The sequence below is a fragment of the Euphorbia lathyris genome, chromosome 3, assembly GCF_963576675.1.
Source record: "Euphorbia lathyris chromosome 3, ddEupLath1.1, whole genome shotgun sequence".
In the NCBI taxonomy this organism is placed as follows: Eukaryota; Viridiplantae; Streptophyta; class Magnoliopsida; order Malpighiales; family Euphorbiaceae; genus Euphorbia; species Euphorbia lathyris.
In genome coordinates, this window is record NC_088912.1 from 97,476,834 (window position 1) to 97,489,092 (window position 12,259).

Here is a 12,259-nt window from a genome sequence, read left to right on the forward strand (position 1 = left end):
AATGTGTAGTTAATCCTGGATCATTTATAGTTTGGTAAAAGGTAGTAAAGTGAATTTAAATTTGTAAATGAGATTTTAGTTATAAATGAGATATACATTGTACTAGTTTCATAATTTACCCCTAAAAAAAGAAGTCATGCTCAATGAACAAAACAATAAAAATGGTAAATTACACCCATGACTATTAAAGTTTATCAATATTTTAACATTGTGGCTATTAACTTTCAATTCTTAACGGTATAATTACTGAATTTTACACTTTTTAATATTAATGGCTACTCAACGCTTTAAAACGACCATTGACGATCTTAAAATAAAAATTCAAAGAGTTGAGGTCATTTAAGTGGCAAATTATTATAAGCACCCGGTTCTCCATGTCAAATGGAGAACCTCCCGTACATATTTTGACATGTATAACATAGACCCATATATGTTATAAGAGACCTCACTATTTTAATTATTATGTGGGGTCATACTACATGTATCCAAATGTGTATTGAGGGTCTTCCGAGTGACATGGAAGACCAGATACTTAATATAAGAACTCCATTTAAGTGTTGTTTTGTTAGGAGAAAGAGTCAAATTTTTAGAGAGAGAAAACTAAAAAAAAAATTGATTTTGGAAAATAGAGAATGTGGTTTCATGGTAATGTCGTTCTGAACAACTTTAATTTTTGAATATTTTCATTTTGAGGTTGTTAGTGGTTAGCTTGAGGAGTTAGTTAAAATTAAATGACTACCAATGTTAAAAGTGTAAAGTTCAGTTATCATATTGTTAAAAATTAAAGTTCAGTGATCACAATATTAAAATGGATAAAGTTGGGAGTGATTGGATGTAATTTGCCCCAATAAACAAATAAGCTGTTGATACTTTTTGCCAAAATTATTTCATAAGTTTTTTCTGTTTGAAAAATCCAAATCCACTGCGTAACAAATCCCTCGTTATAAATGAGGGCGTTCATGAATTATTTCAGCATTCTCCTTTTTCACTATTTTCTTGTCTGATATTTCTCTTCTGCCCAGCACACCTTTCTTCCTCTGTAATCCAAAATGATTTCACTCGCTCCATTACCATCTCCACAATGGATGGTTCATAAGAAAAGCTCATCGCTCAATTTAATGAAATTCTCTGAATCCCGATCATCTTCTTCGTCTTTCCGTGTAGCCTGCAGTGGAGGATCCCCGCCACCGACGGACCTTAAGTTCGTTCTGCACGAGGCTTTGGACTCCGCCGGAATAGATACAGCAAATGCCAGAGTACTGCTACTACTTTTTAATTCTCAATTTTTGCTTTGATTGGATGAAATTGGTAATGTATAATTGATTATTGAACTATTTACTTGATTAGGATGGGAGGAAGGGATTTCTGGAACAGATTGAGAAATTGACTATGATTGAGAGAGGAACCAGCATTAGTATCAATAGACGAGTGGATTTGTGGAAAACGGCACTTTATATTGCGGCTGAAGACGATTCACTTGTTTCTCAGTCTTCCGTTCCGCTTCCGGTGGATTATTTCGCTGGTAAATTGTTTGATTTCTCGATGAATTTCTGTACTCATTATAGCTCTTCCCTAACCCGGTCTTCCCCTGAGGAGCTTATCCATAGCTTGGAGAGATACTTGTATGTCAACAACGTACGTATACTCCGTTATGATCAATTCATCCTCCAAACACATAATTTCCTTGTTTTTGTCGTTTAATTAGAAATGAAATTGGATTTTTAGGGTTTCAGACGAAGCAATCGAGAGAATCAAATTGATCCGCAGGCTTTATATCTTCACTCTGTAAGGAAGTTTAATTTGATACTTTTTAGCTTGGATAAGATTGTGAGGATGTTGTTAATAATTGATAAATCCACTGATTGAACAGGTTTTGATGGAAGGATCAGGTTCAGCTGCGATGCTCTCTCTTATATACTCTGAAACGTTAAAGGTTCTTCGAATGTGGAGCTTTTTGGATTTTGATTGTGAGATTTTCTTCCCTCTGGATCGCTTTGGTCTTCCTAGAGGATACAATAAACGGAAAATGAAGAACTCCGATCAACCACACATAGTCACAACACAAATTCTGCTACAGGAGGTAATTTCCAATGAATCTCTCATCCTGAAAAGCCAAATTTCGTTGGTAACGACACAGACAGACGAAAATCTATGGAAATGCTCGTCAGTGTCATTTCTAACAAAGTCTTTGCTTATTAAAATAATAGGGCAGGACTAAGACACTTGATGCGAAGACAAGTTTTTCATTAGCTTAATTAATATATAATATTAGCTTAATTGTAATGATACAATAGATAAATTAATAAGAAAATGAAACCAAAGTCCACTTAATTAATATATAAATGCATTTTGGATTATGTTCTGTTGAGGTCTGTTATGGGATATTCCTTAAAAATAATACTAAAATAAACATAATTCCCGAACTGATCCTACCTAATTAGGCATTGTAGCTCAGTTTCGATTCTCTCTAGATACCTCCATAGGGAGGGATGACTAGCCTTAATTGTTTCTAAGTTCCGATCAGGATTATCTCAAGCTATTATACGTTCCGGCTTAGTTTGTTTTGGAATTAGAATCAAATTTTCCTTTAAAGTTATTGGGAAGCATGGTTTTACTCCTTTTCAAACAAAATAACCCAATTATGCCTCATGGTAGAAACTTTAGCTCAATTTTACTTTCAAGAAAACCGATGGAAATTAGTTGCCAAATTCCTTTGGAAATGGTAAAATTGATCTAGTATTTCTCTCATTATCCAAAATTAAACTTCTCTATTTATTTTGCTCTTACATGATTGCCAATATTGTGCAGATTTTAAGGAATATGAAGGAGACATTCTGGCCATTTCAACATGACTACTTGAAGAGTTTATTCTTAAGGGCGGCAGATGCTGTTAATTGTATTCATAGATCTTCTACTGAAGAGAGGTATATATATATACACACACACAGTGGAAGAACTTTTTCTGAATGTGTATGAGTTTATGAAGGTGTATTGAAACTTTCTTCCTATTGCAGTGGATTTGGGCGAGCTTCTGCAACATCAGCTACTCGGCATAGGCTAGATTATGGTGAATTGACCAACATAAGCAATGGGGATATGCGACTCGCTCTATCTGGTATTTAACTAGACTACAAAATGAAACTTAATTGCATTTATTATCTTGTTTTCCCTTGTCCCTCTTGCTGGTTTCCAATAAGCGGAGTCAGAGGGAGCCACGGGGTGCTGTTGCACCCGCCATCGGAAACCACTCTTTAGAGGGGTGGTTCCCTTGTTTGAATTGAGCTGGATAGAAAAGATTGAAGTACTGCCTGGCTTATTTTTGCACCCAAACAATCCAAGACTGGCTCTGCCACTCACTGGATTTGAAACTAGAGATGTTTTAGACTTAGACTGATCATTAAGACTAAACCCTGCTAACAAAGTGTGACCTATTAGTGTGACCGGGGGCTTGTCTAGCTCACATTCTAAAATGTGGGCTTGAACATTAGTTTTCGCCGTTGCCTCGGTCCAGATAAAATATCAGAGAGCCCTGACTAGCATTGGAATGGTGCTTACAGAGTTACAGTCCCAGATAGAATAACCGAATTGTGAGTTTGACAAAATTCAAAATTTGATTCGACTTCTAATTAGTCTTAAATATCAAGAAATCTTGTGGTTTCACGCACTTTAACTTTGACTGATAGTTAATACTCAACAATATAGCTTAGAACTTTATAGTAGAAGATCGATATTTTATTGATTCGGACCACGAAATTGGTGTTAATTTTGACAGCGTGTGAACGGCTAATAATGGTGGAATGTGATCCAAAAGAATTAAGGGATTACAGCATACTTCTGTACCATTGTGGATTTTATGATCTATCATTACAATACCTCAAGTTGTATAAGGAAAGAGAGGTAAATCATCTCTATATTCCAACGGAATACGTTAGTTACAACTTTGAGATTAATTTCTAAGAATTTCAACATAATTTATTGGCAGCAAACTTTTTCACTACAAAGGCAAGCATCTAATAAAAATTGTCACCGGGAGGAAGAAGCTGTCGAGAAATTGATGACGCGACTCACTCTTATTTCCATGGAGGATGGTTGGACCAAGCCTTCATACTCTTCAAATTTTCTCCAAAAATAACTTCACGTATCAGATGAACCATTCTTAACGAATCTAGAAAAATACAACTAGAGACGGCGAGAGAGGGTGCATTGAATCCATCCCGGGAGGGGTAGTTCCAGGGCGACTCTTCGTCTAGAAAAAGAGATTGGATGCTCTGCAATAGTATTTAAGATTTGGGACACAAATGGTTACAAATATAGTGAATATGTAGAAATTTATAAACTAATAAACTCAACTCTTAATTGAACATATCTGATTTGATAATTCAAAAGTTGATATATTGTAAGTGTATATGATTTGTAAATGTATTCATATTTTTAATTAAATTGAATTCTTTGCTCTTAAGATGACTACTTTCAGAATACATAACTTTTGTAATTCACCGAACTAATCCATCTTTATGTTACTTTTGTAATTTAATTTTCTCTCGTTAACTATTTATGAAATGTTTCCACCTAATTATGGGGTTTGAAAAAACGCATTTCCGCGACTGCCGTTTTTTCAAACCATCTGCGATAAAAAAAAACGTAAATTTTTCGAAATTGGTATCTTTTCTATGTTTCCGATTCGTAATCATTCATTTCTGGGGTTCTCGGGTTGTTACACATCAATTATTTTCATAATTTCAGTTTTGATCGGGAGAGAGAATCAATTTGAAAAAAATATGAAAAGGGTAAAATTGTCTAATAGGACCGCCTGTCCTATGGCCATGCGTTTTTTCAAACCCTCTGCGATAAAAAAAAAACGTAATTTTTTCGAAATTGGTATCTTATTTATGTTTCCGATTCGTAATCATCCACTTCTGGGGTTCTCGGGTTGTTACACATCAATTATTTTCATAATTTCAGTTTTGATCGGAAGAGAGAATCAATCAATATTTTTTGAAAAAAATATGAAAAGGGTAAAATTGTCTAATAGGACTGCCTGTCCTATGGCCATACGTTTTTTCAAACCATCTGCGATAAAAAAAAATGTAAATTTTTCGAAATTGGTATCTTATTTATGTTTTCGATTCGTAATCATCCATTTCTGAAGTTCTCGGATTGTTACACATCAATTATTTTCATAATTTCAGTTTTGATCGGAAGAGAGAATCAATCAATATTTTTTTTAAAAAAATATGAAAAGGGTAAAATTGTCAAATAGGAGGGGTAAGGCCTTGTTCTTTATCACTTAATAATCAGTTCAATTCTGTTCAGTTCAATTCAGTTCAACATTCAGTTTCAGCATTCAGTAATTTATCATTATTTATTATATTATAATTATTATTATTATTTATCTATAATTTATCATTATTATTTATTATTATTATATATTATTATTATTATTATTATTATTATTATTATTATTATTATTTATACTTTATCATTATCTATAAATTAGATAAAAGTCAAGAAATGATAGTTTATTAAAGTATATATCGTTTGATAAAAAAATTAAAACTAAAGTATGCATCCATATTTAAAAATTAGGAATTGCATCCATATTATGAATTGTTTCTAAAATTTACCGAATTTATCCATGTTAGGGATAAAATTGCACAATTTTAGACGTTAGGGGTAAAATTACTCCTGACCCAAAACGTTATTTTTGCACTTTAACCCTTAATTAGAATAAAAAGTTAAGAGTTTATATTCATATGAAAATTTGTATTTAATTTCATAGGCTTTAAATTATATGTAAATTTGTGTTTGTATGTAATTTATATTTTTAATTTAAATTAGACTCATTTTTATTTAATTTCATAGGCTTTTATCGAGCCAAGATTTTATCAACCCGAGCTTTTATTTGATATTCAATTTAGTTTTATCTTTAATAATATATTTATTTATTATTGATACTATTAAATTTATTAGAACCATTATTATTATTATTATTATTATAAGTTTATTAATGTCCAATATTATCATTAAAATTATTTTAAAGTCTAATATCATCATTATTATTAAGTTCAGTTAAGTTCAGTAGCATTCAGTTAAGTTCAGTAGCATTCAGTTAAATTCAGTTCAGTTCAGTTCAGTTCGGTAAATAGCAACATCTTTGGAGTAATTGTCTTCTCTCCATTTTCCACTGTCCACAACCTTTCAAGATTCCTTTCAAGATTTCAACAGACTTGATTTAGATATGGAGATGCTCATTAAGTCATTGAAAACGTCAGATTTTTTTTTTCTTTTTTGTGAAAGCCTTCATCTATATAGATATGAATAGTAAGATGGGATAAATTACACTAATGGTTATTGAGCTTTACTCATTTTCACGGTATGACATTAAACTTAAAAAACGTAACATAAAAGTTGCTTAATATTACACTTTCTAATATTATGACCATTAAACTTTAACTGATGTCTCAAAATGACCATTAATGATATAAAGTTGAAAAGTTTTAAAACTTAAAACTGTTTAGAACCAATTTACCATGAATCTAAAATGATCATCTAAAAACCTGTTTAGCGGTCCAGAGACAAACGGAAGCTCCCAAATGATTTGAAGGGTCATCCTAAAATTTTCAAAGTAAAAAAAATTGAGGAAATCACCCAAATTACTTGAAGGGTCACTCCAAATTTTAGCAGTCAAGAGATAGACACAATCATCCAAATGACTTTAAGGATCGTCCCATAATTTTAGTAGTCTGAAGTCAGTAGATAGACGTAATCTCCCAAACGACTCGAAGGGTCGTCCCAGTGTAGCACTCTAATTTTAATTGATAGACGAAATCTCTCAAATGGGCGGAAAGGTCCTCCCAAAGTGTAGCAGTTCAAAGTCAATCCACAGACGGAATCTTTTCAAACGACTCAAAGGGTCATCCCAAATCGTAGCGGTCCGAAATCAAGAGACATACGAAATTTCCTTAGCAGCTTGATGACTCGCCACGAGTTTTGACAATCTAGTTATTTTCTTTCTAGTTCTAAGCAGTATCTCCAAGCTCAAGATGAGTATATATTTTTCTATATTTTGTTACATTGTTGCATATTTCTTTCCATCTCTTCAAAGTAGGGGCAAACATTATGTTTTCAAAATATCTACTTTGAAATCAGTTTTTAAAGACACATAATACATAAATTATGATTAAGCAAGGTGACTAGTGATACTAGAATGCGTATTCTAAGATTGATATCCAACAAAGTGGGGATCAACCGAAGGATTTGAGAATTCATTTGAACGAAAGTTAGAAATATTAGGAAAAAAAGTTAAGTATGCAAGTAGGGGTGAGCAAAATAACCGGTAACCGATTACCAAACCGATAACCGAACCGAAGTTTTAGTTTGGTTCGGTTATTTTAACATTCTGGTTCGGTTTGGTTTTACTTTTGACTTAGTTTGACAATCGGTTATCGGTTCGGTTACTGAAAAATATATCGGTATAACCGATAACCGAACCGAACTTATTATATAAATATAAAAAAATATAATTTTATTTTTACAAAGTATAAATAACTTATAAAATATAAAATTCAACCCCTAAAAAATATACTTTTATCTTTATATATATAAATTTTGGTTCATTAGTCTTTAATTTCTTCAATTGTAACTTTTATACAAAGCATTATTTGAAAATCAATTAAACAAAAGTTAAATATTATGAGTTTTCGGTTATTTGGTCGGTAACCGAACCGAACCGAAAATTTTCGGTTAAATGAAATTCGGTTATCAATCTTATTCGGTTCGGTTGTGAAAATAGCACCAATTTCGGTTCGGTTCGGTTAGTAACTGAACCGAACCGATGCTCACCCCTATATGCAAGGTTAAAAGTCAATTTTTTTTTTATCAGAAGAGTATTTAGACCTAGAGGTCTTCTAGAGTATTATTTCAGTACTTCTAAGAGTTTCAATGCGATTAACTATGCATAATTTTGATGTTGGACAAGAATGTTATGACCTGGTGAAGATTTTTGGTAGTTTGAGCCTATCGGAATTTCACCCTACCGTGGCAGGTTGCGCTTAGTTTGGGGAGAAATTTGAATTTAGAATTTTCCACCCATTTCGAACTTATCTAATGAGTTGCATGATCATAAAATCAGGGAAAATCAGTCCATTTTCGAATATGGAATGATTTTAGGAGATTTAATATGATTTGATTTTATTTAATTGCTTTTATTCTTCTATAATTAGGGAGAAATGAATTTATGTTATCGGTTAGCCACAATCCGTTACCTTCTTGCCTTCTCTTTATGTCTTTTAAGCTTTTGTAAACAAGCAACATAAGTTTGAGAAGAGAATTAGGGTATAGAATTTCAAAATTCTAGATTCAATCACCAAACTAGAGTCTTCCGATTTGTTTTAAGGCTTCAATTGCATCCATATACCTATATTGGGAATCCTTAGTTCTATAGAAGGTAAATTCTGGGGTGATTCACAGGTTTTGAACATGTTTTTCATTTTTTACGTTTTTTTATTCTATGTCATTTTATGGGGTTTAATTGTGTTTTTGTTTATTTCTCTATTTTTGGATGTTACGACAGTGATTTAACGAGTTTATATCAAGTTGTACACATGAATATGGGATAAAACCTGATATAAAAAACAGACTTTAATAGTGAAAACGATTTTTTTTTTTCGCGTTTATGTGACACAAGTTGCCACGGTATGATACCCATATAGGAACAACTTGCCATGACAGGGTGTACCCTATACGTACAATATCCATAGGCACTTTGCCACGAGAAGGTGAAGCGTAGATAGAGCCGAATTAGGCATTTTTTCCCGTTCTATAATTTTTCATTGAGCATTTTTCATTTTCTAACTTTTAAATCCTCTTTGTGTGTTTTGGAACCCGTATAATGTGTTCAATTTTATGTTTATCGACTTTTTTGTGTAAAATCGTTTTAAATGAAATTTCTTTGTGTTTCAACAATCGTTATGTGTTTACAACGTTTTAGTCATTTCATATATGGTTTGGCTTTAGTTCAATGTTTATAATTGCATACGTTCTAGAAGTTTATTAATGTTTTTATGTTTGAGTGCTTTAAGGGATGGATCAGAAACATGTCGTGAGGTTTTTGCTCGTAGGCAGGCTGATAGAGCAACTAGGTAGAGCGGTAATATATATGTGTTATGAGTGTGCTATGGTTATGGATATGGTCTTTCTAAGTGCTTTAACTCTACTAGACGCTACTACGTAGGGGCAAGTGTACCCCGTCGTATCAAGTAATAATCCGGTTAAGACCGGGTATCGAATCCACGGGATTTATAACCACAAGTATTAAACTACTCGGTTTTACACGTTATCTAAGCGGTGAATACTTTAGCTTGGGTTGGGTGACAACTACAAACTACTCCTAAACTAAGGTGAGACAGATTTATATAATTCAAACTCTAAAGAAGTGATAAAGGTGACGATAAGTTATAACATATAAGAAACAATAATTCCGAATATGTACGTATGATAGTTTACTCTTGCAAAGACGATTATGTGTAGTTCGACCGACTCGTGAAGTACTTAGACTACGTGGTTCCTAGTCAATGCGTGTCTAATGCTGGGGATCAGAAACTAGGGCCCGTATGTTCCGTGGCTTGTCAATTCCTACGGTTTTCGGTGTGTCACTTCCGGTAGGGCAGCACCTATATGGTTCCCTAAAGATGACCCGTGAAAGGGCGCCGGTAATCGCGCTCCCCTACACAATAATCAATTATAAGTATCAAAATAAGTAGTAATTAGCAATACGTATAGAGAAACGGAAATTGCAAAACATATATTATAAATGTGGAAGGTATAAAAGTGAAATACAACCGAGCCTAGTACATAGAAAGAGTACAAGCTAGTTAACAAGTAAAAAGGGAAGAAGAATCGGCCCTTAGGACTAGCTAACCGGACTCAATAGCCGTCACGTAGGACTCGGAGGTGGAACTCTCGAGCTTGGTGGAAGAGGATGGAACGGAACTTCGACGGAGTAACGAAATAATCGTACAAGCTCTCAAGGTGGTAGAGTTTGGTTACATAAAATCTGAATGAGGAAATGAGTGCTAATCACTCTTATTTATACACATCAAGCTCGGGGGTAGAATCATAATTACACAAGTTACAAACAAGAATTCACACTATTTTTGCAGGTTTCACAAGGTACGCCCCGCGTCTGTGCTTTTTAGCACCGAAAACTGAGAGGGGAACCTACAGGTCTAAACATACGCGGGGCGTGGTATAGGGTGCGCCCCGCGTAACATGCTTTTTACCACCGAAAACTGAGCGGGGGCTCATCTACGCAGGGCGTACCGATGTGTACGCTCCGCGTAGGCGGTTGGATTAAAAAGTGGGATTTGTGTTTTTTTTTATATTTTGAGGTTCTATTGAAAATTTGACGAAACGAACTTGAAAGAAATAAATTCAATTTGCTAAAATTGAAATAAAAAAAATTGGAGAATAAATTGAAAACACCTATGGTACATATAAACAAGGGTTTGGAGAATGCAAACCGGTGCTACGTTTATAGTCGGAGTAGCTCAACTTTCTCGGCGGGTGTGTTTATTGCAAGATATCCAAACCGGAGCCCGATGGATCCGAGCTGTGATTGTTAAGAAGAGTTATTGCTTGCCCGGATTCTCTATTCTTAGCCCGCGGGTTTTGCTCGGTATTGGTTGGGAGAGTTCCTAGCTGTCTCTCCTGTTGTTGTCGGTTTAAATGAGTCACTTGGTGACTCAAATCCCTACAAAACACTTCATTATCGGCAAGACGGGTTAGAATGTCCTTTAACAAGGAAGTTACCGATTGGCCTTGCACGTTGTTGGGAGGTTGGGCATTTCGACCACCGGGGGCATTTTGGGATTGCCCTAGCCCGTGCTCCCTATATTCTTGGTGGAAATCGGGTGGGGGCCTCAATACGTTATTGTTATTACCGTATGACAAATTAGGATGTTGGTATCGAGGTCTCCACATGTTATCGTTATTATTGTGGTGGTTAGGATAAGAGTTTGAGTTAGAGTTGTGCCTTTGGTTACCTCCTACGTAGCTTACGTTTTCGGTGTCACCGATAAAAGGGGTGCCGGTGTTGCAATTTTTTCCATCATGATCACCACCACAATGGTTGCACATCAGGACCTGTGCGTCTTTGTTGAGGCTTAATTGTGCTATTAAAGCGTCTAGTTTCTTGTTCATTTCAACCATGGAACTCTTTGGAGCCTTCTTTTCCATGGCGAACGCTTGATGTCTCGGGGGTCCGGCAAGCCGATCTTCTTGCCATTGAACGCTTTTCCTTGCGAGCTCGTTGATGAGCTCATATTCTTCGCTTGCCGATTTACTGAACAGGTCCCCACCTACTGCGGAATCCACGGTAGCACGATTAGTAGGCGTTAAACCATGATAAAAAGTACTTACAAGATCGTGCTTGGGGATGTCGTGGTGTGGGAAACTTCGAAACAATTTTCGGAACCTCGCCCAAGCTGCGTGAAGGGCTTCGTACTCGAGTTGCCGAAAGGAAGTGATATCATTGTGCAACTTTACCGTCTTGGAAGGTGGAAAGTAGTAAGAGAGGAAATCCTTTTCGAGCTCGTCCCATGACGTGATAGTTCTGGCTTCCAATGAGTGCAACCATTCCAATGCTTGGCCTGTTAAAGAAAAAGAAAAAAGTTTTAGACGTACGGCCTCAACCGGGACACCATTTTGCCGGGAAGTGTCGACACACATAAGAAATTTATCAAGATGTTCGTTAGGGTTCTCTTGAAGTTCTCCTCCGAATTGACCGAGTTGTTGGGTCAATTGGATCATGCTAGTCTTTATTTCATATCTGTTGGCCGGGATGGCGGGGGCGACGATTCCATTGCGATTTTGTGGTTAATGCGGAGCTAGGATCTCCATCATTGTTTGGGTGTCGTTTCCCCCTCCGTTCAGGACGTTGTTCACCGGTGGGTTGGTTTCATTGTTGACGTTGGCCATCTTTTCTCTCCGAATCCTACAAAGAGTCCGTTCAATTTCAAGATCAATAGGAACGAGAGTATCACTCCGGGCTCGGGTGTGCATAAACTATTAAAGAAAATAAGGAAAAATATAAACAAGAAAGAATGTTTGTTAGTGTATAAACAAAGTATAAACAATTTATACAAAAAGAATGCCTAGACTAACAATAAAACGTTTTGGTCTAATATTGCAAGAAAGTATAAATCCCCGGCAACGGCGCCAAAAACTTGATAGAGCAACTAGGTAGAGCGGTAATATATAT

At 35.2% G+C, this 12,259-nt stretch overlaps 1 protein-coding gene across 1 annotated transcript; it reads left to right on the forward strand.

Annotated features, from left to right (window-relative positions):
- Positions 1-919: 919 nt before the first annotated feature.
- On the forward strand, positions 920-4,459 carry LOC136224434 (uncharacterized). The gene is made up of 8 exons (XM_066012765.1): positions 920-1,256; positions 1,348-1,635; positions 1,726-1,785; positions 1,871-2,080; positions 2,809-2,924; positions 3,015-3,115; positions 3,773-3,897; positions 3,983-4,459. The coding sequence occupies exons 1-8, from the start codon at positions 1,050-1,052 to the stop codon at positions 4,130-4,132; spliced, it is 1,257 nt and encodes a 418-aa protein (XP_065868837.1). The 5' UTR covers positions 920-1,049; the 3' UTR covers positions 4,133-4,459.
- The last annotated feature ends 7,800 nt before the right edge of the window (positions 4,460-12,259 follow it).

What these genes read in the sequence shown, in the direction of transcription:
- LOC136224434 (XM_066012765.1), top strand. Translation starts at nt 1,050, where the DNA reads ATGATTTCACTCGCTCCATTACCATCTCCACAATGGATGGTTCATAAG. An exon ending in TAGATACAGCAAATGCCAGA is followed by an intron (nt 1,257 to 1,347) that starts GTACTGCTACTA and finishes TTACTTGATTAG; the next exon opens with GATGGGAGGAAGGGATTTCT. An exon ending in CACAAATTCTGCTACAGGAG is followed by an intron (nt 2,081 to 2,808) that starts GTAATTTCCAAT and finishes AATATTGTGCAG; the next exon opens with ATTTTAAGGAATATGAAGGA.